This window comes from Nothoprocta perdicaria, unplaced genomic scaffold, assembly GCF_003342845.1.
Source record: "Nothoprocta perdicaria isolate Ctin4 unplaced genomic scaffold, notPer1 scaffold_162, whole genome shotgun sequence".
Classification (NCBI taxonomy): domain Eukaryota; kingdom Metazoa; phylum Chordata; class Aves; order Tinamiformes; family Tinamidae; genus Nothoprocta; species Nothoprocta perdicaria.
The window spans coordinates 874928-899521 of NW_020454783.1; the positions used below are offsets into that span (position 1 = coordinate 874928).

Here is a 24594-nt window from a genome sequence, read left to right on the forward strand (position 1 = left end):
GATGCATTTACTGCTCTCTTATACAACAAGAGTATATTTTGAGTGTATTAGATGAACCTGCTTATAACACCAGTTTGAATTCTCCACAGTTTCAGTCTGAATCATGAGCAAGGAGGTGTGATTGAGCGTATCAATTGGCAACTAGAACCCTAATGAGGACTAGTAGAAGGAAAAATCAAAAGCTTGCTTGAGGGAAATACAGCACAAGATTGTGGAATCCCATATTCCAAATATGGAATTGCAATACATCAACATCTATATACAAAGGACTACAAATAGAAACAAAGAATAAATTAAAGTGAAGTAGAGCTTTTACCAAGACACCGGCATGCTCAGGACTACCTACTAGCTATTCTGTGCTGTGGAAGGTAAAGGGCTAATGAAATAGGGCTATTGCTTGAAATCAGTCATCTGAGAAACCTGCCCTACCACCATTCATACTCATGTTCTGCCACAAAGAAAGTTTGAAAATGATCCTACAAAACATGGACAGAACTTCTGACTATCTTTGAGTCACAAAAAATATCAAAAAGTGACATGTCTTTGCATTCAATGTATTTCTTATGCCCTTCACATCATGTTCAATCAGTATACCAGGGATTATGACAGTTGTTATTTTCTAGTTTACCATCACAAAAAATAGAAAAGTAGGGACAAGATCATTTCATATAATAAAAACCAATCCTCTATCCAGTCTTTGAAAATATTTCTATTTACCACCACCACTGGTAATAACAAACTTGTGGCTGAAGGGGATCCTAGACTTCACACGCTGGAGTAGTACAAGCAGAGAACGCTGCTTTTCTTGCTCAATGATTATAAGAAAGTTTTATGCTAATATTTATTAAAAATAGATGGCAATCATTAAAAAAAAAAACAGCCTGGGGATTTTCCAGAGACCCTTTTAGCTAATCTTTCAACTCACTAGGTGGTTTTACAGTAAGCTAAGAAGCCATTTAGCTAATTGGCAATGGGATAAAGTAACATCTTCCTTTCTGTCTCAACAGGATTCAAACAATTTTGGAAAGTTTGTGTAAGTTCAGTGAAATTCACAGTATAATTTGCTGACTTCAGATGTTCCACTTAAAAATTTCCAAGAAGATCCAGACTTCTTAATTTGCTACAAAGAGACAGAAGCATGCTGTTGATTTCATTTTAACTGCCACAGAACAGTTACTAAATTTAAAGTATTATACATCAAATTACAATTTTTTTTTACAACATAATAAAGAAATTCCCACTTTGAATTAATTCCAGATCAGTAACAAAGTGTGACCAAAAAAAAAAGAAAGAAAGAAAAGTCTTCCCACTGCTGGAAAGTCAAAGCTCCTGAAGTTTCAGTGGTTTCAGTCTACAGCCTGTAGTTTGAAGTTTCTCGTTCCTTCAGTTTAACTGTATCTCTCTAATGAAACGCTCCTTTTACTGCATGTTTATCTAAGAGAGCAAAAAGTAACTGTATATGACAGTACAGGACAGCTGATTGCAAAGAACAAGAAAGAAAAAATAAATTTCTTTATATGTTCTGTTTCATTATGGTCATTCTTTTAGTTCTGTATCCAGTAAATAATGGTATTCATCTTAGAAGAATGTAATATATGTTTAAAATTTATATAGGCATATTTGGTTTCATTTTCTTATTTATTTCAGCAGAATTCCAGTTTCTTCTTCCACGAATAAAATACTGTTTGTCTGAAAAAGTACAGCATTATTTAGGGGATCAGGCAAGAATAATGGATTTCTATCAGCATTCTGCTAAGGAAACATTGTATTCTTTATTATTATATCATTGCAATCATCATCATCACTACATCTCATGCCAACTCAGGGAAATATATCCAAATTAACAGTTTGACAGTGATAAAAATGCTGTAGAGGCTCCACTGGAGCTGACTAACACCAAAGGCAGATCTCCAAATTTGGTTTTACACAGAGGTACAAGAAATGCACTTTAAAATCCAAACTCCTAAAATGTAGGCAGAATGCCTTAAAATATATATCTTCTACATTAATAAGACACAAAACATGAGTTTTAAAATTTTTTATAGTACTCTTTGAGAAATCATATATTTAGGCATTTGGAGATGCTGAGAATTCCTTGAAAATTCTTAAGTGCTCCTTCACTAAGAGGTGCGCCTTCATTTCATAATAAATTTATTAAAATTATACAATAACAGATAGTAGTAGACAAATCATTGTGGTTTGATGTAGCTGAAATGAATACCCAAAAGGGGTAAAGGTAGAGAAGTATTTCATTGAATGAAAAAAAAAAAGCATCAGGAAGTCATTTAACAGAACACGTTTATTTATGGAAGCGTTCTGGAACGATACATAGCAGAAGGCCGGGGAGGTGCTCCTCAGACGAGCTACTGTTACATAGTCATAAGTCTATCCCCTCTGTGACATCTGATAGGGATGTTCAGAAAGTTTTGATGGAACCCATCAGAAAAATATATATTAAAAATGAAATGCCATCATTTTGTGTTCAAGATTAACAAGCAGCTTGGTGTGCAGAGCTGCCAAATAACTGAATGTTGGAAAAGTGTACTGTGTCACTGAGACCTCAGCAAGGTGCAGCCAAACTTACTAGTATTCTTGAGGCAGAAGGAGTTGAACATAGGTATTAATTTTCTACCAGGTTAGTCCATTTTCCTTTCCTTGGGTAAAAAAATTATCACTCATCCTCCCCAGAACTTATTTTCCCCCAGTTCTACCATCACAGCATGCTGTTCTGATCGTAGATACAGAAAATATGTTTTGAGCCTTCTTGCTTATCGCTTAATTCCATTTTTCATTATAGAAGCAATTATGAGACCAGAAAGTGCCTGACACAACCCCCAGTAAAGTCAGTACAAGTTCATGATTGATTGCGAAGGCAGCTTGGCCCAGAGGAGAGGTTGCAATCTCAGAGAATGCATATTGACCACTTTTGTCAACATGTGGTTTTACTGTTTGTTTATTTATTGGATCAGCATTCCTCCCTGCCGCTCCCCTGCCCCATGTGCGTACAGTGCAATGTTGCAATTTTGCATCTTGAATTCGAGATGGGACTGAGGTTTATAAAGACCTGGAGCTCATTCAAATGCAAATGCCAATACAGCATGGTAATATGCAAATCATGAACCATATCATGAACCACTAAAGAATCAGGTCCAGGAAACAATTTGGCTCTCGGTGGCTGACAAAAACTGATGCTTAGCTTTCAGATCCTGATCTTTGTCATCCCACAGCTATGGAAACGTTAATTCTGGCACAAGGGACGGGGCAGTTTCACAGCGGTAGCTGGCACTGGTCCAGTACTGAGAGAACAGGCCCTGCTGACCCACGGATGCTGCTGGCAACGGAGGGCAGAGCTCTGCATGTACAGCAGCAGCGTGAAAGTTGCCAACTGGGTACAAATATGCTGAGCAGCATGAGTCTGCACAAAGATGATCTGGGATGGCTAGGGGGCAACATCCCTAGAAAAAGCCCAACTTTTCTTCTCTTCTTAAATACAAGGAACCAGTGTATGAAGAAAGTGCATAAAGTTAGACACCAAACTGACTTCCTTTTATCCATACCTGGATATCCTGCATGTTGGCAGTCAGTGACCTCAATGAAAGATGGCAATACCCAAGAACGAATATTTTAAAAAAACAAAAAAAAAAAAAAAAAAAACCCGATTCCTCTTTAAATTCTAGGTCACATTTTCATACCTCTAAGATTGTTCCAATATGCAGCACATCATTTAGAACTCAAAAAAAAAAAAAAAAAGAAATTATGAGGAAATCATTTATTGTGAAAGATTCAGAATGTTCTCTTTGGAGATCTGAGCGTTATGGATGCCTGATAGGAACATTTTTCCATACACTCACCGTCCTCATTTCTAGGATAAATAAAAGCTATCTATTAATATAAATCAAATAATATTGTGGATTATATTATGAGAATTCTTTCTATGACACTTTTTTGTCATCATGTATTTCAAAAACACAGTTTGAAAGCAAGGTAGAATACTGGATAATTCAATAGTGTCAGAATAATGCAATGAAGTTCAAAAGTCCAGTTATAAAGAAATTGGAGTGATCCAATTATCAGTGCTTTCTGCTATCAATCAGTGTACCATGGTGGACCATCCTCTGCCTTAGTGGAATTGCCTGTGAATAAAGTTTTCTGCTTTGGGTGCTATTAACATAGGTCCTGGACAGTATGGGTGGTGAAAAATTGCCATGTGGTGAATGTTGAATGAGAATTGCTCTGCAATAAATCAAAGAATGGTGCGGGCTGTCATCACTGGAAATGTACAATCACTTTCCAGTAAGGTCAAAGGCTTCTACTTTTTTTTTGTTTTGTTTTGTTTTTGCACTGGGCTATATCTCAAGAACTACTTTCCCTCACACAAAAATATATTAAATTATATAGTGGTAGTTTAAACATTGAATCTACTTACTTATTCCGCTTGTTTCCATAGTTTCCATATCCCTAACTACAATCTCATTCTTCTGAAATATGTCAGGATTCCAGTCACTGGAAATTATTCTAGGTAATAAAGAACTCCATAATCATGGACAGCCAAGGGGAGTATTTTATTAAATCAATAAAAAGCTTCAAGGAAATACAAAATCAAAACTTCAAGGCAATACAAGCAAGAAGAAAAGTCTTGATTTCCAAATATTTTACTACAGGGACTTTACATCTTATCAAAAAGGATTTTCTTAGAATGCAAATTTGTAAGTGCAAAATTGGTACCTCTTTATACAAATGGATAAGGTAAACGGCAGATCTGACAACTCTTCAGGTCAAAAGTGCATTATAATAAATACTGTCTGTACGTCAAGTTGTAGGATAGGGTGAAAGATTTTCTGCAATGCTTCTGAGGAACTAGTGCTTCTAGGTGGCAGACCAAAAGATGCCCCTTTGCCCCTATGCACCTTTAGTAAAATGAGCCAACCTGAGTTTCAAGTCTATCCCAGTCATCACCCTAAGCCTCCCCCTATCCTGCAGTATTAGGAAATTACTATCAGAGGGGTAAATTCAAAAACACCTAAAAAACTATTGGATTTGAGTATTCACCTCAGCTAAGTATTTCAATCAGTATTTAGTCATGGGAGGTCATAGGAGGAAGGAGAATAGATATTCTAATATGTAAATGGAAAAACTGTAGCCCTGCAATTCATCTATGTCAAAGTTCTCCTATCCCCAATGAAACAGTTCAGAAAGAATGATTAAAACTTTCAGATGACATTTAATAAATGTCCAAGAATAAAACTGGATGACTTCCAAGCACATAAAACACTGAGACTGAAAGACTTCACTGTCTGGTGTAAAGTTTACTGCAAATAGCAGCAAGGCTATGGAATCCTTCAGTATGCCAAGAGGATGGAAGTGCTGGGATACCCTTGTCTGCTAGGACAAGTTTGCCCACCAAAGACGCCAATGCTCCTAAATATGAGCACAAGGGTAGCAGAGAAATCTAGATGGGAGCTGGGTTTTTTTGAATATAGAATTTATTAATATTATAAATAGTAGAAGGCCATTCTAATGGATGTAACAGAAACTGTCATGGAAGAAATGAACGCTAGGCACATAACGGTTAATAGTAATATTTCCTGTGTATTAATAAGTACATGAAAAAAAATCAGAGCCTCTATGACAATAGACTTACGCATTTTAAAAGATTATATGATAATAGACCTAAACATTAATTTAATAGATATAATTTTTATTTTTTTACTTTATTTGTTAGATGGTATAATTAACTTAATAACTGATATGATAATAGAACTAGGCATTTTGTAAATAAACCCTTAGGAGAGAAAAGTATCAGAAAGCAGCTAAGCAGTTTAGCTAAAAGTATGATATGACCAGCAGAGGTTGAAATCAAGCAAAAATTGATATAACTACTTTATATACTCCACACAGTTTATTCCTTGGTATTGGTAATCTGTCACTGTGTCACTCTGAATAGAAAAGAACCACTTTGAATGACACTTGTCATGAATTTCAGATTTCTGAATCATTAGTAAAGACAGAAATAATGTTAAAAGTGTATTAAAGGTCTTGGCAAAGTGTGTCTTATCCACATGAATGTGGTTCCATTGGAATGGAGCAGAGAAGGATATTGCATTTTTTTTAACATTGAGTTAGATATGTCCCAGATAAAACATTCTCACCACAGCTATTTGTTTTTTAAGAAGTAAAAAAAAAAAAAAAAAAAAAAAAAAGATTCCTGAAATTGATTATCTTGCATTTTTCTAAACCTACAAGGTACAAAATTTACTCTTCTTAAATGAGTTAACCTTGTTCTGACATTTCTAAGAGCTGGAAATCAGTATGTTCCAACAGTTGAATTTGGCATTATCTTCCGCAAGCATTTAATATACAGAAGAGCAGATAGTAGATAATGTTTAAATTGGCTTTATTTGATCCGATTTTGAAAGGAAATAGTGAGTATATATCTCTATCTGGAGCTTTGGCTGTGTTTTGACCTGAAGAGCTTTAGGTCTGTCTTTTAAATAGCTCACTGTCTTTGGCTAGAGCAGACATGGAATTATGGATGAAGCTGATGCTACAGCCTTTCCCAAAAGGCCCATGTATCACAGTACTCCAGGCAAGCCCATCAGATGTTTTCAACACATAGCCTTACTATTTTAAATTCTGTAAGAACTGTGTCCAGATAAAAAGTCAATAAAAGATAATGCATTCTAGACATGGAAACACAGCCTCACCTGAGGGGATAGGAAGTACAAGTTGCCTTGGAATTTCAGCTAAGGGGCCCCACACTTTATTAAACCTGGAGTATTGAGCTTGTAGGTGTTGGATTACACACAATGGTAGGAAGAGAATGATTTCTGGAGGCACTTAAGGGGAGATTTTAAATTATGGCACTTATCAAGCTCCAGGGAGAATTTTGGCAAGTTTTTGAAATGCACTCATGAATTCCTCATGTAGTTTTTGGAGACAGCTACAATGACTGAAGCTTGAACGACCTTTTGCTGTTTCATCACATGCGATTCCCTGTGCAAAAGCCAAGGCTTCTCGGAGCAGCAAAATGTGCACCCTGCAGAGCACAAGTCCTTGCTGTCAGTGGCTCACACATCTTATGGCATGTAAAAATGCTTCTTCAGTAACCGTGTCCATACCATTTGGGTGAAAATCTGGCCACATTTAAATCAGTTCAAAAATTCAAAAGACTTCATAAGACTAGTAATTCATTCTAATGCTTTTGGTAAGCATCTGAATTTAATGTTATGGAAAAAAAAAAAAAGATGAAAACAATTACCATGTGAAGAATCTCTTCAAGGGGAGAAGATTTTGTTCCAAGAAAACACTGTCAAGCAAAAGCACAAACACATGAGTATCCGATCTTGTAGAGGTACGCAGAGGGAAGTATGAAATAGATTTCCAGTCTGTAGATTCTCCATCCTCAGACATACTCCAAACAGATTAAACATATGTCTGTCAGAAATAGCTGCCTTAAGGTTAGAGACAAGATGGTATCTCGAGGCCCTCTCCAGCCCCATATCCTATTACAGTTTCTCTGTAGGCACGTGTGCACTTACGGGAGAGGAGATCCTTGGTTACAAACAGCAGCTCACCATTAAAGTGAGTCACAAGAAGAACTATTTACAGTCTCTCTTGAGGTGTCTCTTTAGTGCTGTGCTGCAGTTGTTTTGAGTTGACATGTGTGTTTATCTTGCAACAGAGAACAATATGCAATCACTACCATGTTCTCTAAAGGCAGGCCATGAATCTAGAAAGGACATTTATTCCATACCTCTGCTTAACTATTTCAGAACCAGTGGCACTCTCCAGAACTGGGTGACGATTAATTATTATGAGAAAAACAATGGAAAGCTCAAGAAATGTAAGAAAGATTCTATTCATACAATATATTTACATTAATTGGAGAGTGCGTAAAACTTCACAGTTTCTTCTGGAAGAGAGAGTGACATAAACCATTAAAGCCCTGACATTTTCTAATAAGAGATAAGTGTGAAGCTTTGTAGATGAAATTCCAGCCTGCAACAAGGTCAGATTTATAGGTTTGTGTAAGTGAAAACACCTCTACTCTCTTTCCTGCTAAAATAAACATAAGCTCTAAAACAGTGTTTTCACTTAACAATCCATCTTTATAGGTATAAAGCTGTCAAAGAGGAAATTTCAATTGATCGTATGCATGACGAAACTTGTTGCATGCTCTCTTAAGCACACAAGCCACATGAAAGAATATCTGACCATGTTATCCATGGGGTGGGGAGGTCATTCAGCTGGGTCCTATTTGGTTACATTTTAGTTTTCTTCAGAATATCATAAAATAAAACAGCAAGCAAAGTCAGAATATGTCAGAATTCTAATTTACAAAGAAGATATATTAGGTTTTCTTTTAATCCGCAATTGGGTAATAAATATATTTTAAACTAATTTGACTAACAGTTCAGATAATATTACAGCAATATCCCATTAAATTACCCAAGGCTGCCAAACCTATGTTTTATTTAAAACTCACTGTATTAATCTCAAGCTTCAGCACTTTCCCTAAAACTACAAAGGGCATAGACATCTACAAAATTAGGTATTAGGTTGGGCAGTGACTCACTACTACCTAATCCAAACAGAGTAGAACCCAAGAGGGAAGGGGCACCAAACTTTTACCAGCACAGGAAGCACTACTTTTGTCCAAACAACCATTCTTGGACAGCCCTGTCTGGTGGTACCCTGCCTGGAATAGCTGTAGAAAGCTGCTGGATGCATGTAGCTACAGCCTCATGGATAGTGTACTTGCTGTGACTCAGTTCCTGTAGCCAGTTCCAGGGCAGCTTTTCTGTGTATATTAAGAGTTCATTAGATTAAACATATAGCACATCCACATATAGTTATGGTAATGAAACGTAAGTATCACGTAAACACATGAGTTCACTTTAAATTATTTTATACACCTCTATCAGTTTAGCTCTTGTACTACAGAATTTCCCCTGCTTTTAGCTGTTACCTTTGTAACTGAAACATAGACATACTTGAAGAAATGCTCCAGGGAGCAGGAAACAAGTCTCCCTTTCTCTTTTGTAATTACTGACTGAGGAGAAAAAGACTTAAAACTGAAGACTTAAAACGAGAATAAAGCCAGATTGTTATGAAGCATATTCCCACAAGGCCTCGAGCCGCTATTTAATAGTATACTTGCACAGAGCAGCTGGTTGTTTCTGTTTTTAAATATTGCATAAAAGTTTTCAAGATAAGGATTTGCTCAGAGAAATCGTAGAATGGATAATATTTCAAAAGAAATTTTTTCATTTTAATAACTTCTGCAAATAAAATCTCCAATTCTCCTTGCGCCTAGAGCTAGACACCATGGTAACTAGAATTGATGCTATCAAATCTGCCAGATAATGTAATTACTTGATTCAGGACAGTATTGAAGGAAAACTATTAATGCTATTAATTTATTGAAATGAAGAGAGATATATTACGGCTGTTTTTATGATTATTCAAGTGATGCATCAACAATGTGAAACTTTTAAATAGGAAAGAGCAGAAATACATACAGTAGTAAAAGCCATTTAATCATAAATTAGTATTTGAAAGAAGACTACTTATTATTAGACAAGATACATGCACTTGCATATACTGAGACTAAAATATTTGTATCTTGTACACTGTGTCCCTACATTACTGCATTAGAAAATGCTTTAAAAAATTGAGATGTAAACATGTGGCTAGAAAAAAGGTATCTGTTTATCATGGCTCTTTTTTTTTTTTTTTCCCCAATCACAAACAAGAAGTAAATAGCACTGGCAATGACCCATAAAGTATCTTTCTAAGAAGCACTAAACCCACTATGTTCCATATAGTCAGAAGAAAGTACTTTACTATATAGCTTACACTGAACTTTTTATGATGGCTTTGATGTGCGGCCTAGTGCAGAGTCAAAAACAAAACAAAAATCCCACCTTGACACTCGTACCAAAATGAGTAGGAAAAGTGTGCACAGCTGACTCTCAGTTCAAATAGGCTGCGCGGAGGCAGAGTTTACTCCATGGGCAACTGGCAAATGGAAAACACTTCCTGAAACCACAAAGGTCAAATAAAAAGTGAGGAAAGCTCCTCACAGCTCACATGTGAAAACACACTTTCCGCTGGCCTGCCCAGCTGCTGTTGTTCCTCCCCAGCCCCCCAGAACCCAGCTAATAAGACATAGCCCTGACCAAGGCACTCTGCATTACCTAGTCAAAAGCATCCTTCAAGTTCTGAGACATGTAAGAGTTTCTATAATCAACATGTTGCTGAATTCTAATTTCTACCTCAGTATTGTGGGCAATCTTAGTTCCACGAAAGACATTGAGATCTTTCCTAGGATTAAATGTAGTCATAATTTCACCTGGAATATTTACAGCAGGTGATAATAGCATGCAACAGAAAGAACGGAGCTTTGTAAGATGTTAAAATGAGTGGAAGACAAAAAATAGACAAATCAGTGGAATATTTTTCAGCTGTGTTGAAGTAAAATGTGAAATGCAGGTCACTAAGAAAGAGTAAAAGCCACAAAAATTGATGTAATTTTCACAGGAACATTTTACTAAGCATAACTGACTGGATGCAACATATTAATGAAAATATATTGTTCCATATTCAAATGAGTCTTCAAGCATATTTCAATATACTTAATAGATCTTTTCACTGATAACATATTGAGTAAAGCCCCTTCCTGCAGTCAACATCAAGAGACTATCCCCAGGGGGCTCCAGGATGCTGAGCAGTTGATGTAAGGGAAGACTATGCTGTGACAATACCTACAGCAACTACCTGTTCATCAGGTCTTCCTTGGTCAGCTTCCATGAGCAAGACTGACCATAAATAGATATTTTAAAATATGTTTTCAACGCTTTCTCTGCTAGTAGTGTATGTTTCTGAGACAGGAAAAAAGTTCACACTGTGGAGCATTCATGACAGATAATTCATTTTTATTTCTTAAACAGGTGGTTAGTTATACTCTAGTTTTAATAGTTGCAAGCAATTTCTTTGTATCATTATGTCTAAGATACAGAAACACAGCATACATAACTGAAGATCAAAGAAACAGAAAACACATTCGACAGAATTAACAGATAAATGAAATCAGTAAATGCAACTGCCACATTCCTCCAGTTGGTATCTGTGCAAAAGCATCTTCTAAAACTCCAAGCACACAGCATACACCAGTTAGCTTATTGCAAGCAGCAGATTTGCTTTAATAATCCATATGGGTAAATAACATTTTATCATATATATGAAATCCCTTTAGGTGCTTTATTTTTGCATGCAGGCTTCGTTCCGTATTGAGATGATCCCTTTTTTAACAGAGTCTCTGTTTGTTTTGTAGATCAAAGGAGGTGAACACAATGCAAAGTTATGGGACACAGGCACCACCTGTTTGGGCTACCCACACACCCACTCTTTCACTCTCCCCCTTCCTGACCTCTCGCTGCAGGTGACTATGAGTGAACAGCTAGTTCTCTGTGAGACCTGAATGGGACATACATATTGGCAGGTGTGGGTGAATACTTTAATGTTTATTAATCTAAAAAAGAGTAAAGATTACAAAAATATAAGGAGTAGAAAAAGCTTAGACAAGTTAAAAGACATAAAATCTCTAGGCAAAATTTATTTTGACCAGGCAGAGTTTAGTTTATCAAATGTCAATCCAAAGTAACAGGGATATATACTAAATGAAAACATTATAGTAACTTTATACTAAAAGGCAACAGCCACCCTTCTTTCCTAAGGCCACTGTACCACAGTAAATACTCTGCTTCAGTGAATTACAGGATCCATATATAAGAGTGATTCCGCTTACACAGCGCCAATACTAGAAAAATAACTTGATTTTATAGTATTATGTATAGCCTAAAGCAAATTTTCAGGTGTAGTTTTGATCATCTTTTTTTTTTAAAATCAAATTGTTCTTCAATAATCCCACTGATTTCACAAACCTGTGAAATCAAAAAGAAAAACACAGAAATTAGGGTTGAAATTTAATGCATATAAATACTGGATTTAAGGGAAGATTAATCTTTTGCTGCGTATGCCTTTTTAAAAAAGTTTTCCATAATGCTGAACTCACAACAAAATAAGCAAACTGGATCAACATTTTGATGAATGTGGATTATTTTCCACTAGGAAAGAGTTTAGAAACCAGTCACAGCTTCTTTATCCCCATTTTTACCCAATTATTTAGTGTTTTGAAGATTTTTTTTTTTTGCCATTTCTTTTTCCAATTAGTAATAGATTGCAAAAATGAGCAGTGTTGTTAAAAGCATTCCATATTTGGTAACTGTGATTAACCAGATAATCTGAGAAAGCAATGTTTTCATTTCTGATTATGTGCACACATATTGAAAGAATTCAGGTTGAAACCTTTCCCAAAGCAAAATGGAAATGTAGATTTCACAAACATTTACATATCCATACTGAAGTAGATGTTTTGCAAATGTTGCCAACTGTAGCTCACACACAGAAAAAAAAAGGACACAAAAAGTTTGTAGAAAATAAAGTAATGCTGCAGTTGGTCCTTGTACATGGATCCAATTAAAGAATCTGAGTTATAAACAAGCCAAATTTAATTACATAGTTGAAGTCCATTACTTAGCTCAGAAGCCTTCATCTTGCCTTTTTTAAACATCGAAGGAAGCAAGCAAAGAGGCTTGACATTTATTCACTCCTTTTGCATACACAAATACGTAACTTCATATTTGGGAGAACAAAGACACTTGTCAGGAACAAACTATTCTAATTATCTCCTTGTAATCAATTAAGTGCAATTGAAACAATATCTTTAGTTTTGCTTTGCCAGGTGATAAGCCTCAATTTTGTGTCTAATACTGAACTGTATTGCTACATAACAGAGTAAGGTACATAGCTTGAAAAGCTCTCATCAAAAAAAGATATAAACCCTGGGAAATTCTAGCAAAATTTCTTATCCTTTACTAAATTTGTTTGTATTTTTTTTGCCACTTATGTTTTATGTTTAACAATTGTTTCCCTTTGAGGCACTTCATTGAGCAGAGATTCAAGCGTTGTCACAGATTCATTTTTAGATAATAAATTTCTCTTAAGCTAGAAAAAAAAAAAGCAAGTATATGTAAGCTCAGTTTATTTACAAATTCTTCTCATGACTGTCCCCCACAAAACTATGGGAAATATGGTCTTCTTAGCTGAAGAAGAAAATGGGATTGCAGCCAGAAAATGCATTCCATGCCATCCCATTACCATTAGAGAATTCATGACTTATCATCAGTAGAAATGACATTAACAGGATCAAATCAGCTTTGAGATGACATGAGATAGAAAAGGATCTGACTAGAATGCTAGAGAGAGAAGAGACACCCTGAAGGGCAGAAGGGAGTCACTGCAACTATCCCAGTCCCTCAGCTTGGACTAGATTCTCTAACTTTTTGATAGCTGAAGTTAGATGAGGTGAATCATACCTGGCAGCCTGTTTTTTCTGATAGAAAAGAGAATGACAATAACACAAACAGGAAGCCACCACTGTTAAGAAAAATAGTTGAAAAACTTCAGTAATTTTAAAGTAGTTGAGATCAAAGCAAAAAGAATTGGGGCCTACCATCATGAGATATTATGTAAAGTTTAACTAATATTTTTTTCATAGTTTTGCCGTGAATTATCACATTTTGTCATCTTATTTCACAGCTAAGAAAAACAAGAAACAAAGCAATTTTAAGTGTTCCTGAGAATCTGCTGTAACATTTACACTGCTACTATGTATTGCCAAATAAGATCTAACCAAAACGAACAAAAGTCTCAACTCACGGATCATGCCTCCTCTCTTCTTTTCATATTCATGGACTTGCTTACTGACAGGGTTAATAACAGTCACAACTATTATGAATTCATTAAAAAAAAAGCTTTTCCATTACAAACTTTTTCCTACTTGAAGACAAAATCCATCCATTTCATTATAAAGAGTAATCTCTATAGTTTTGGCTTAGAATAAATCTCAGCTTTGTAAAACACATTTACAGCAAGAGCATAATAAGTAGTGTTAAACTTTTCAGAGCATGAAGTATGGGCTACTGAGAGAAAACAGCTTTCTTTCATAGATCCTTCACCTTCTGCTCATTTTTGTACTCGGGGACTACTACTATTTTTTTTTTCTGATTTCTGTAGCAATGTGATTCCTCTGGTGAATCAATCAGCCAGTTGTGAAGCCAAGAGCCTTTCAAAGACTTATTTAATGCAAGCAATGTGCTCAGTGTTTGCCACTCCCAAGGTCTAGGACTTCAAGGGGTCATATGCACACATGCAAAGTGAGTGAAAAGTAGGTGTAGGCATGAACATTTTGCTTTGGTTGGATTTCAGAGAGACTTCATGCTCTCTCTTCACTGCTGTAAATGAATACGTAAGGCACCAGTGAAAGAGGGTTGGGTTCAATGTCTCTTGAAAGAGGCTGTTACAATTAAGACTGTGACAATCAAATAACTTAAAAATATGAATTGGTTTGCAGCAACATCCTCCTTTTCTGTGTGAAAGCATTCAGCCAATGTAGCAAAGAATGGAATCATCATCATCATCAATGTAGCAAAGAATGGAATCAAAGAAAGGGAGAAAAGAATTGAGCTCTGCAATGTAGTAGGACACAAGAAATAAGCAGTTCATTCCAACTAAGCAGTCTGTAAAGTAGCTCCTGAGTGGAAGAGCCCAATGATTTGCACTTCTAGGCCAAATGTAATCCCATAGCATGACTGAGCACCTCACTTGTTCCGTAGGGTAATAGTCAGTTGGGTCTTTCTAGTGTTGCTAAGTGACTTTTCGGCCAGATCAGTTCTCTGGTTTCCTTCAGTGCATGCCTTCATAAAGGGCAACATTTAAGTTACTTTACTCATCAAAGCAGGTGTTTTAGAAAACCAAAGTCTACACAGTGGATCAATCTGATAAAATTACAATAAGATCAAGTAAATTAATTTCTTTCATCAACATGCAGCAAATTAGGCTGCACTTCTATTAAAAAAATTAACTTTGTTATAATGGCTAGTCTTATTAACTGGCTGTCAGTGATTACTTAATGAAAACTTTATTTTATTCTCTTAATTTCTTTAATCACTATCAACGAAGAGGTTTACTTTCATAGGAGATTGATTTTTTTTTTTGATTTTGATCTTTCAGACTAATCTTTTAACAGCATAATATTAAAACTCTGTTTCAAAACAGAGACCCAATTAGATTGCTATACCAATATATATCATGCTATATAAACATAGCTAGCAGAGTATTTTCTGTGATATACACAGCACATAATTTAGGTCTATTTGGGGATAAAATTTTAATATAGTACAGTAAAGTTTTTGGACAACAAGTATAAATAATAATCTGATGAATTTACCTGTATTGCTACCCAGAGTGGTTCATGTGCTCAGAAATCTAGAAACTTGCATGACTATCTAGAACACATTAAAATCTTAACAATATTTTATTAATAATTTAATTTTTAATCCAGATTGCCACATCTTGTATTTTCCAGGTTTACTTCCTTTAAGATTACTGAAGACACATATCATTTTATCCAGAGGCACCCCACCATTGACAAGAAATCCTTTTTATTAGTATTCGATATCCCAAGGAACAAATTATGATAATAAAAACAAATGGAGGGAGCTCTATAGTCTAAAATCTGTATTAGAAACTTCATCATAAGTATACATATATATATATGTACATAAAGTTATGTGCCTTTTCAAAGGTTTGTCAGAGAATAGGTGTTTTTTCTGTTCCAAAGAGTCAACTCATTCCATTTTTGACTCAGTGTAATGTCCACCCACCTACTGTTGGCAAGCTAAGCATTGCCTTGAATGTGAAGCATAACCCAGCATAAACCCAGACTCATATGAATACATCATGCTGTCCTTTAGCAATGCCTAGGCTTTCAGTGCTACTTAAAGCAACTGGAAAGAGAACATCTAAACAGTCCTTTATGTGCATAGTAAGTACATTCATAGGCCCCAAGACAAAGAAAATCTACTATGATCATCTAATCTGGTCTGTGTATGTAGCACAGATTTTCCCCTGGATTTAAATCTGTCATTTAGAAAGACAGATCACCTCACCTTAGTAACTGCAAGTTTATTGCCACCCTTAGCTTGTGGTTACAACACTTAAGGCCCCTAGTTTCTAAGAAATAGAATTCAATCATGATTTCATGAATTGCCTCTACATTTCATTTCTACTACATTTCATTTGTGTATCTGCACAAACAATATCTAGCAATCTCCAAGCTTCCTAAATCAACCTTTGACTGAGGAGACATCTAGCAGGGTTTCCAAAGCCCTGATTTATTTTCAGCCATCCTCTCAAATTTGTCTAGGATCTCCAATCCTTCCCAAAGGTTTGGATACAAAAACTACCTTTTTTATTGACACGATGTGGAAGAATTACTTTGCTACTTATCCTTTTAAGCGTTCAAGGAATGCTTTACCCTTTACTGTGACAGTACTATGTTGAGAGCTCACACTGAGATGATGTTGCAATGAGTCTAAATCCATTAGGTCACTATTTTCCAGGATAAAACCTTTTTGCAGAGGAGACAGATGCCAGATATATTTCATTTAGTTCAAGTATATCTCATCTGGTTATAGTAAAATGCATTTTACTGGAATGTGGCCATTTTACCAGAGGATCCGTATCACTTAATAATTTCAGCTTGTCCTTCCCAACAATTATCCCAAGCTGTAAGGCCCTAATAAGTCCCATTCATCTATATCTTCCCATTAAAACCTCTGTTTTTGATTCATCACTGTGTCAGTTTTTAATCTACCTAATGTGTGCCCTGATAATTCCTTCTGACATTTAAAAAATTTTAATGACATTTATTATTACATTAGATGTCTTTGAGAATCCAAGATAACTGCAATAATGCAAGCTGAAGGAAAATATATTCTTTGGTTTGGGGAAAAAAAATGACCTTCAGCCAAAAACAGGCCTACAAAAGCACCCCTTAGAGGTTTACAATCCTGAACAGTATCCCATTTCCTAAATGGAAATGGAGCTGTCTTAAGCTCATATACCTAGTTAGACATTGATATGGAGAATCAAATAGGAGAAAAAAACCCCAGCTCTTTAGAGTTGTGGTGAAGCTGTAGGCTCTAGATAATATGTAGTTTTAACGTAAGTGCCCACAGGAGTAATTGGAAAAGTGACTCATAGCCCAAAGCCTGATAGCACTTCCTAGAAAGGTTATGTGGAATGAGGAGATGTTACTGGTTGACTTTTTTACTTCAGCTTATGTTACAGCTCTTGAGCTATTTGATGACAGGAAGGCATCAGTAAGTTTCCTATAATTTTGAGGAATCTCAAATTAAATTAAAGATTCCAAGAAGTTCAGTCTAGATGAACTTGTCCCACTTTGGAGACAAGAAAAGCATATTTTTGGTGAATTTACCATTGCCATCATGAAAAAAAAACTACAACCATAAATACTAAGTTCTTATTAGCAAGACCTATAATTCAGTACTAATCTTTGTCCAGTGTCCTTCAATAAGTTTGTTCCCTAGAGATAGAAAATCTGGTCTTACCCTAAATTAATAGCCCCTGAAAGAGATTTTTCCAGTGCTGGTATGTTCCATCAGAGCACAGAGAACAATACAAGTAGCTGAATTTGATTTGTAAAAATGGAATGTTTTTATGCTACCGTTATAAATATTGCAATCAATTGTTGCTGCTCCAGTGCTGATTCTCTCATACTAAATAGAACTAGCTCCAATGAAAGGAAATTTTCTCAACAAAAAGGTATTCCAACAGCATCCTCTTCTTTATTAGCAACTCTGATCAAGTTGTTTTCTAAATCTTAGAACCATTTATCTGGATAATTTATCAAGAAAAATAACTGTTTGGTTACATGAGTTTGCTCCGTATAAGTAATTGTACCAATTGATAAATACTGATAAATTGGAATTATCCTGGAACACTGGCTTTCTCCGGTCTGCAGAAAAAAAATCTTTGATTTCTTTAGTCTTTTTATTAGATAGACATTTGGATAGAATGAGAAAATGAACGGTTTATTTGCTACCCGTTGAACTCATTAGCTGTGTGCCTTTGCCTGTACTGTTTCAAGATCAGTACATGAATGAATGGGATGGAAATCCTACTTTTCTCCCCCAAATTAGCTTTGATATGTCAAAAGTAGACCTTCCACTGCACACTCTTAGAAAAGAATGGCAGAATGACAAAATATTTAATTGACTTGCTACAGATCAGTAGGTAGAAATATCCTCCAGCAGCCCAGCTAGAAATAAGTATCTGGTGCGCCTGCTGGAAATTAGAAGTTTGAGTGAAACCATAGAAGCCACAGCATTTTGTGTGCCAATAACAATGGAAACTGAAGTGCATTAACCAAATTTTGGCAGACGAATATATCCATATATATGTGACTACATTAATATTGAATAAACAAGCAGCAAGTTCCCTAAGATTCCAAGTCATTCACTTTTCATACACATCAGACAAATGGATAGATTTCAAGTAGGAATACTCTATATCCAGAAATCTGCTTAGTAGAATCAGGCAGCTGAAATTCTGTCAGATTCTGTCCTTTGGGCAGCTTGTCAAATAAGTTCCTTCCAGAGCTAAGGAGGTCAAATTGTCTTTTCAAGGTGCTAGTAAGTCAATGATACATTAGAAAATGCCAACCAGCAATATTTACAAGACCTATTCTCAGGGAGAAATTAAGGCAGAATTGATCTAAATTTCTTCTCATAAAAGCTGACTAACTGATGTTCTGGTGATTGGAGAAGCTTGTTTCCTTGTGTCAGTACTCCATAAAGAAGAAAACTGCTTTGCCAGCTATAGGTACGCTCACCAAATAAAATTCATTGTAGAGGTGATGAGTGTTTTCTCCAGATCTCCTTTCTTTTCGTGAAAACAGTGATCTCCATTTATCCTCTGACTCTCTGGGGAGAATCGGCACACAAGCAGAATATTACAGGTGATAACGGAGAACTGTCTTCAGAATGACAGCTGAGCAGAAAACACAAGAGGCCCTGTCTACTGTTCCTACTGCTTTGTTAGTGAAGCTGAAACCACAGAACCAGAGTAAGTTTTGGATGAGAACAAGCACACTGCCTGGACCATTTCCACTCCTCTGTGCTCAACATGCACAGAATAGCAAGGGGCACATTCCTAGCAAGCAGAAGAGATTTAGTTACCGTATGCAACTAAAAAAAAAAAAAAACTCGTGTTGGTTCTCATTTTTAATCACAAAATTTACACTATAAGATTTTCTCTTTTTTTCTCCCTCTCAGTCACAAACTTAATTAAGAATATAAAGGGGGAGAGGTTGGCTGAAAAATCATGTTTCTTACAATATTTTTCTTCCCTTTTTTAACATGACTGATCTCCTTTTCTCTGTATTAATTTACACCATTTCTATGAATTCCCATTTTATTTCATTTTTTTTCATGATGCTTTAAAAATAATTGAATTCCAGTAATATCTGTGTGTTTTTGGCAAGGATAAATTCTTAAAATACTGTCAGAGGACCTAAAGGACTTAGAGAGTAAAGTCAGCTTTTTTTCAAGAAATGAGAATCTCAGCAACATTTCCATAAGGCAATATGGACGCCACATCTTTTTTTGCAAATGATATTTGTGGGGATTTTGATATGCTTAAGTAACCCAAACCTGGAAAGCTACCATTCTCTTGGAAAATAGCTGCTTTAAACTCTTACATCTGATTACATTCGAAACTATTACCCCCAAAAAATAAGCTTCTTCTTAATTTTCTTGTAGGATGCTAACTAAACAGAAGGTATTAATTTAAGACAACTCAGGGTGACTCATAAAGTATCTCTTTTCATCCTGTTAGTTTTCCCACTACCTAAAACTAGCTTTACACCTGGCTGCTATTATCTCAAAGAATGTTGTAAATAATATCTATGTATAATTTATTAAAAGCTGAGTCAAAGAACAGGTGTTGCTATTGCAAAGATTAATTCTGCAGATCTTCTGCTCAGACTCATAAATTATGAACTCCTGGGTCCTCCTCAACACTAAATCACATACACAACATCCACACAGATTTACTAACTTTAGGGTAAAAAAGGAAGCATGATCTTGCTGGATGCTCACCCTACAAGCACTGGCATCAGCAAGTAGGTCAGACCCCTCAATGACTCTCCACTTTTAGAACGATTTCAGCACCTGGGAATTGGCACATTGTCCTTACTAGCAGCAGTAGTTCTGAACTTGGCACTTGCATATGACACCAGTATTTCCCCCTCAGACAGCCACAATAAACACATGATTGCTATTTATTTATCATTATTAGATCTCGGATACAGTGTACATTGCTTTGATGAAACATTCTTTTTTTTTATTTTGGTTGTATTAGTAGAAAGACTGAAGTAGAAATATAAATGGTGCTGCAGATAACTATGCAGATTTACACAGTCTGGAAATCAAATGTGAGCATGTTACAAATGTAAATCCTGCTTAATAAATAAACTCTAGTTTACAATTACCTTCTATGTTCTCCGTGTGCCAGATCCAGGTAAAATAATTATTATTAAATAAGTACCAATAATGAAGTTGTGCAATAGCTATGCACTCAATTAAATCCATATCTAACCTCCTTAATGATTTGGAGGGAGGTCTATTGCTCTCTGCTCTGGCAGGAGCAATGATCTACCAGAATCATCATAAATCACACATATATATATAAGATTTATATAAATATAAATCATCAGGGAAAACACAGATGCAAATTCATGTCCATAGGAGCAGAAGGAACCAGGTTTTCCCTTTGGCCGCCTATGGCGAGCTTCAGCCCTAAGATAAGTGAGAAGTTCAGGTTCAAACCAATGGAGATTTACCAGCTTTGAACGAAACATAGCTGGAACTTCATTTTAACACTGAAGAAGTACTAGGAATGTTTTTGAGAATGTAAGTATGTAAACGTCATAAAATCTCATAATCATATCAGGGGTTGTTTATGCATTTGTGAAATTGTTATGCAAACAGAAAATTCTTTGATTTTTGAAGGGCATAATTAAAAATACATTCAGGCATGGTTAAACAATTCTTCCATTACAAGAGGAAACTGGCTTTTTCTTCTTTTAACTATACATGTTTAAAACATTTTTAGTTACAGCTATTAAGTTTTCTGAACAGGTGATAAAATAGCTCATTCTTAAGCATATCACCTAAAATACATTAAGAAATTGTACATATATCCACCCCTGAAGATCACAAAACTACTGCAAATTTAAACCAAATTGCAAGGACTTAAATTTTTCAACAAAACTATTTCTAGACACTGTGCAACCAAGTACAACTTGTCAAAGCTTGAATGTATTGCAATTTGTATGGGTTTCTTGTTCTTACCTGTTCTCTCATTTAGGTCATGACCCTGCTGACCTTTACTTGCATGATTAGACAATCTTAGAAGAGTTTAGGATATTAGGGATTACTTGAGTGCTTAAGAATCTTTTTGCTTACAGAGGAATTGAAAAGAAATCAGGCAAAACAATGATAATGGAGTCACAATCTTGAGAAGAAAGCATGACACTTCCAGACCTACTGTATTTTTCTTTTTTTCTTTTTTATCTTGTAAATTCAAGTTTCCTACATAGAATATCTATTAATATTTCATGATTTTCTTTTTTCCTGGAACAGCTATCTTAATGCATCAGTACAAATTCTTTCACTTAGTTAGGTAAACTGTAGTTTGTGATCATCTTGTCAATGTTCAGTGACTGCAGAAATGCTTATGTAAATCAATCCTGTTAAGTTCAATACTTCCGCCTGTATACAAACAGATGGAGCTCATCTCAACAGGCTGGAGTTCCTTGTAGATTTGGGTGATATGAAAAAGAGAATCCAACGTTTGAGTTGTTTTGACATACTATCAGCTCCTAACAAGTATACTTACATTTGTCTTGGTCAGCTTCTAGTCCTTCACTTTCTGTGTCACTCGGCAATATCCAAGGTTGATGAGCAAGCTGAAGCTGTTGTAAGAATTCATCCTGCCATAAACAGATCTATTTTAGATTAAGTGACATATAATTGTCTTGTATAATTACAGCAAACACTCAAGCCTCAATCAATCACAGAGGAGAAAGCCTTTACTGCTTGCTGGCAGTAAATTGTTGTTTTAAACAGATGTTATGAAAAATATAAAAGCATTAAGCTCAGGCAGGAGATCCTTTTTTTGCCATTTTAAATGTTCTCAGTGTTAGAGGAGGTTGCTGACTAAAGCACTGAACAGGCCAAACCTTCTCGTTCAGGGAGCATGACTCTTGAAGCAGGAGTAAGTGGCACTCACATTGAACAACATACTTTATTCTTTCAAAAACACAAAGCAAAGAACTGAGCAAGGCAGCAGAACAGAAGCATCTGACCCCAGAAAGAGTTCTTATGACATGATGATGTTTTCTATACTCAGTAATCCAGAAGGAAACTTCTGTGAATCAATGTTGTAATAAGCTAAAGCTTCCTGCGGTTAACAATGACAGATCAATAAACACGCTGAATGCCACCTTAAACTATCTGGATAAATGAAGGGTTTGTAAGGTTCCCAGTGTTCAGAAAAGGTACTGGCAAACGAGGGGGCAAGTAGTGTTTTCATCTCAAAAGAACTGTCAGAGATTGGTGTCACTCTAACAGAATCCATCCTGAAGAGAGAAGCTGGATTCAGCTCTCCATTGTCAAGCTATACAAAACACCAAAGGAGACAGTAAATTCAAGGAAGTATCTCTGCAAAAGGATTTAGAAGCCTGATTTATTAGTTTTATAGAAATAACAAAATTATTTCACTAGGTAACTTTTCTTTGCTATATTCAATTCAGCCTTGAAGATGGCTCATAATAAAACACAATTGTTGGAACATCACAATACTATGTGTGCCAAGAGGCACACTCATGCAAAAAAACTTAATCATTACTCTGAGATCAACTCAGATCAAAACTCTAGCATTATTCTTAAGTCTCAATGAAAATTCTTAACAGCTGAAATGTTAAGTACTTGCCAAATTATTTAAGATTTTTTTTTTATGAAAAGAGTAAATCATCTTATGATAAAGCACAGACTTTACTAAAAGTTAGAGCCTCTCCCTGAATTGTATTTATTTATTTATTGTATTTAATAGTACTTTTCTATTTTGGACTTTTTGTGTTTGAAATATATTGCAAAATAGGAACCTGACATCAAGCATTAAGAGATATGTTAAAAATCCTGAGAACTCAACTAGAGATAGATTATGAAGATTCAGAATTCAAGCTCTTTGTGATAATTTGCTCCTTGTATTCAGACATTCAGACATTCTTGTCAACTGAGTTATTCTCCTCAAAGACGCACCACTTTATACTGGCTTATTCCACTAATGTCAATAGATATGTCTGATTTACACCAGAATAAGAGTAAGGAAGCAGCAACCCCTTTTCAAGATTTTATCATAGTATTGGCAACATAACCACAATGCATTCACATATAAAGGTTTTTTTTTTTTTTACACCGTAAGTAATTTATGAAGAATAGAAGCAATTTCCCTTTTATTTTACTCTTTTTATACAGGAAGGGGATACAAAGTCTACAATGAAAGTTGTAAAATAATATATATTTATCAGCTTCTAGTTTCATACCTTTGTAATCTGTAAAAGTACAAAGTTTGTTATTCTTCACCTACCCAAGACCACCCTTACTTCGGCCTTTGAAGAATTGTCTCCATGGCTAAAAAGAGAATGGAATAGATCATATGGCCACAAAAAGAACAGCAAAAAACAAAAGTAAATAAACAAAAAAGAAAACAAAAAACTTTATAACAGCAAAAAGGTATCACTGAGCAGAGACATTTACTCTGTTCACAGAATCCTGTCTCTGTCCACACCCAGTTCTCTTTTTCCAGATAACTGGGAACAAGGGTGGGAAAAACTTAAGCTTGTAGGACACGACTTCAAATATAAGGGTGACAGTGGCCAACTGGATAGACCTGCAACAGCTACCTTCCAAGAACTGAGGGCCTTTCCAGCTTGGATCTTCATCTTGAATATGAACATGTCATACCAGTGGTTTCCCCCTCATATCAGAGCTAGTCCCAAGAGCAGTTTCTGTTAAATCAAAGGTCATTTGTGTACTTGTCAGGAAAGAATACATAGTCCCAACTTTGGGCTGGGTATATATATCAGCAAATACACTGCTGTGTCCCAGGAGCAAAAAAAAAAGATAATTTATCACTTCTAGAAGGCAACAGAACATCGGACAAAATCATGGACAAAAATGCTGAGATTTAACACCAGCTTTACAGTAGGCTTGCTGGATAATATAGGACATGTTAATTACACATAAAATAGGGCAATAATATTGCTTTTTAAGTACATGAAACATATTAAAAAGAATTTATGACACTTACTGTAAGTAATACCAGAAAAAAAAAGGGATTTAGCAAACAGAAGTAACACAAGTATCACATGAAATAAATGCATCTCACAAGATATTATCACTGTAACTACAAAAAGGCTGTGGAAACAAGCATTTTAATTGCCTTCATTATTACAGAAAACATCAGAAGTGAATGAGAGCTTGGACAGCATTTGGTGGAAATACAGTGCTCATTATATGGCACTTTCAGGATTCTGTACAT

The 24594-nt window shown here is 35.5% G+C and overlaps 1 protein-coding gene across 7 annotated transcripts in view; it reads right to left on the reverse strand.

Moving 5' to 3' along the window:
* Nucleotides 1–11013: 11013 nt before the first annotated feature.
* The window catches only part of CUNH8orf34 (chromosome unknown C8orf34 homolog), a 133298-nt gene continuing 119717 nt past the window's right edge, over nucleotides 11014–24594 (reverse strand). For 3 of the 7 annotated variants that reach the window (XM_026035581.1, XM_026035582.1, XM_026035577.1), the window contains 2 exons: nucleotides 21889–21982; nucleotides 11014–11945 (listed from right to left, as the gene is read on the reverse strand). In XM_026035581.1, the coding sequence (XP_025891366.1) occupies nucleotides 11938–11945; nucleotides 21889–21982 (102 nt within the window). In that variant the 3' untranslated portion in view covers nucleotides 11014–11937. Of the gene's footprint in view, nucleotides 11946–18887; nucleotides 18912–21888; nucleotides 21983–22333; nucleotides 23685–24594 lie in introns of those variants that run through there. The other 4 variants (XM_026035583.1, XM_026035579.1, XM_026035578.1 and 1 more) reach the window with 3 other exon arrangements.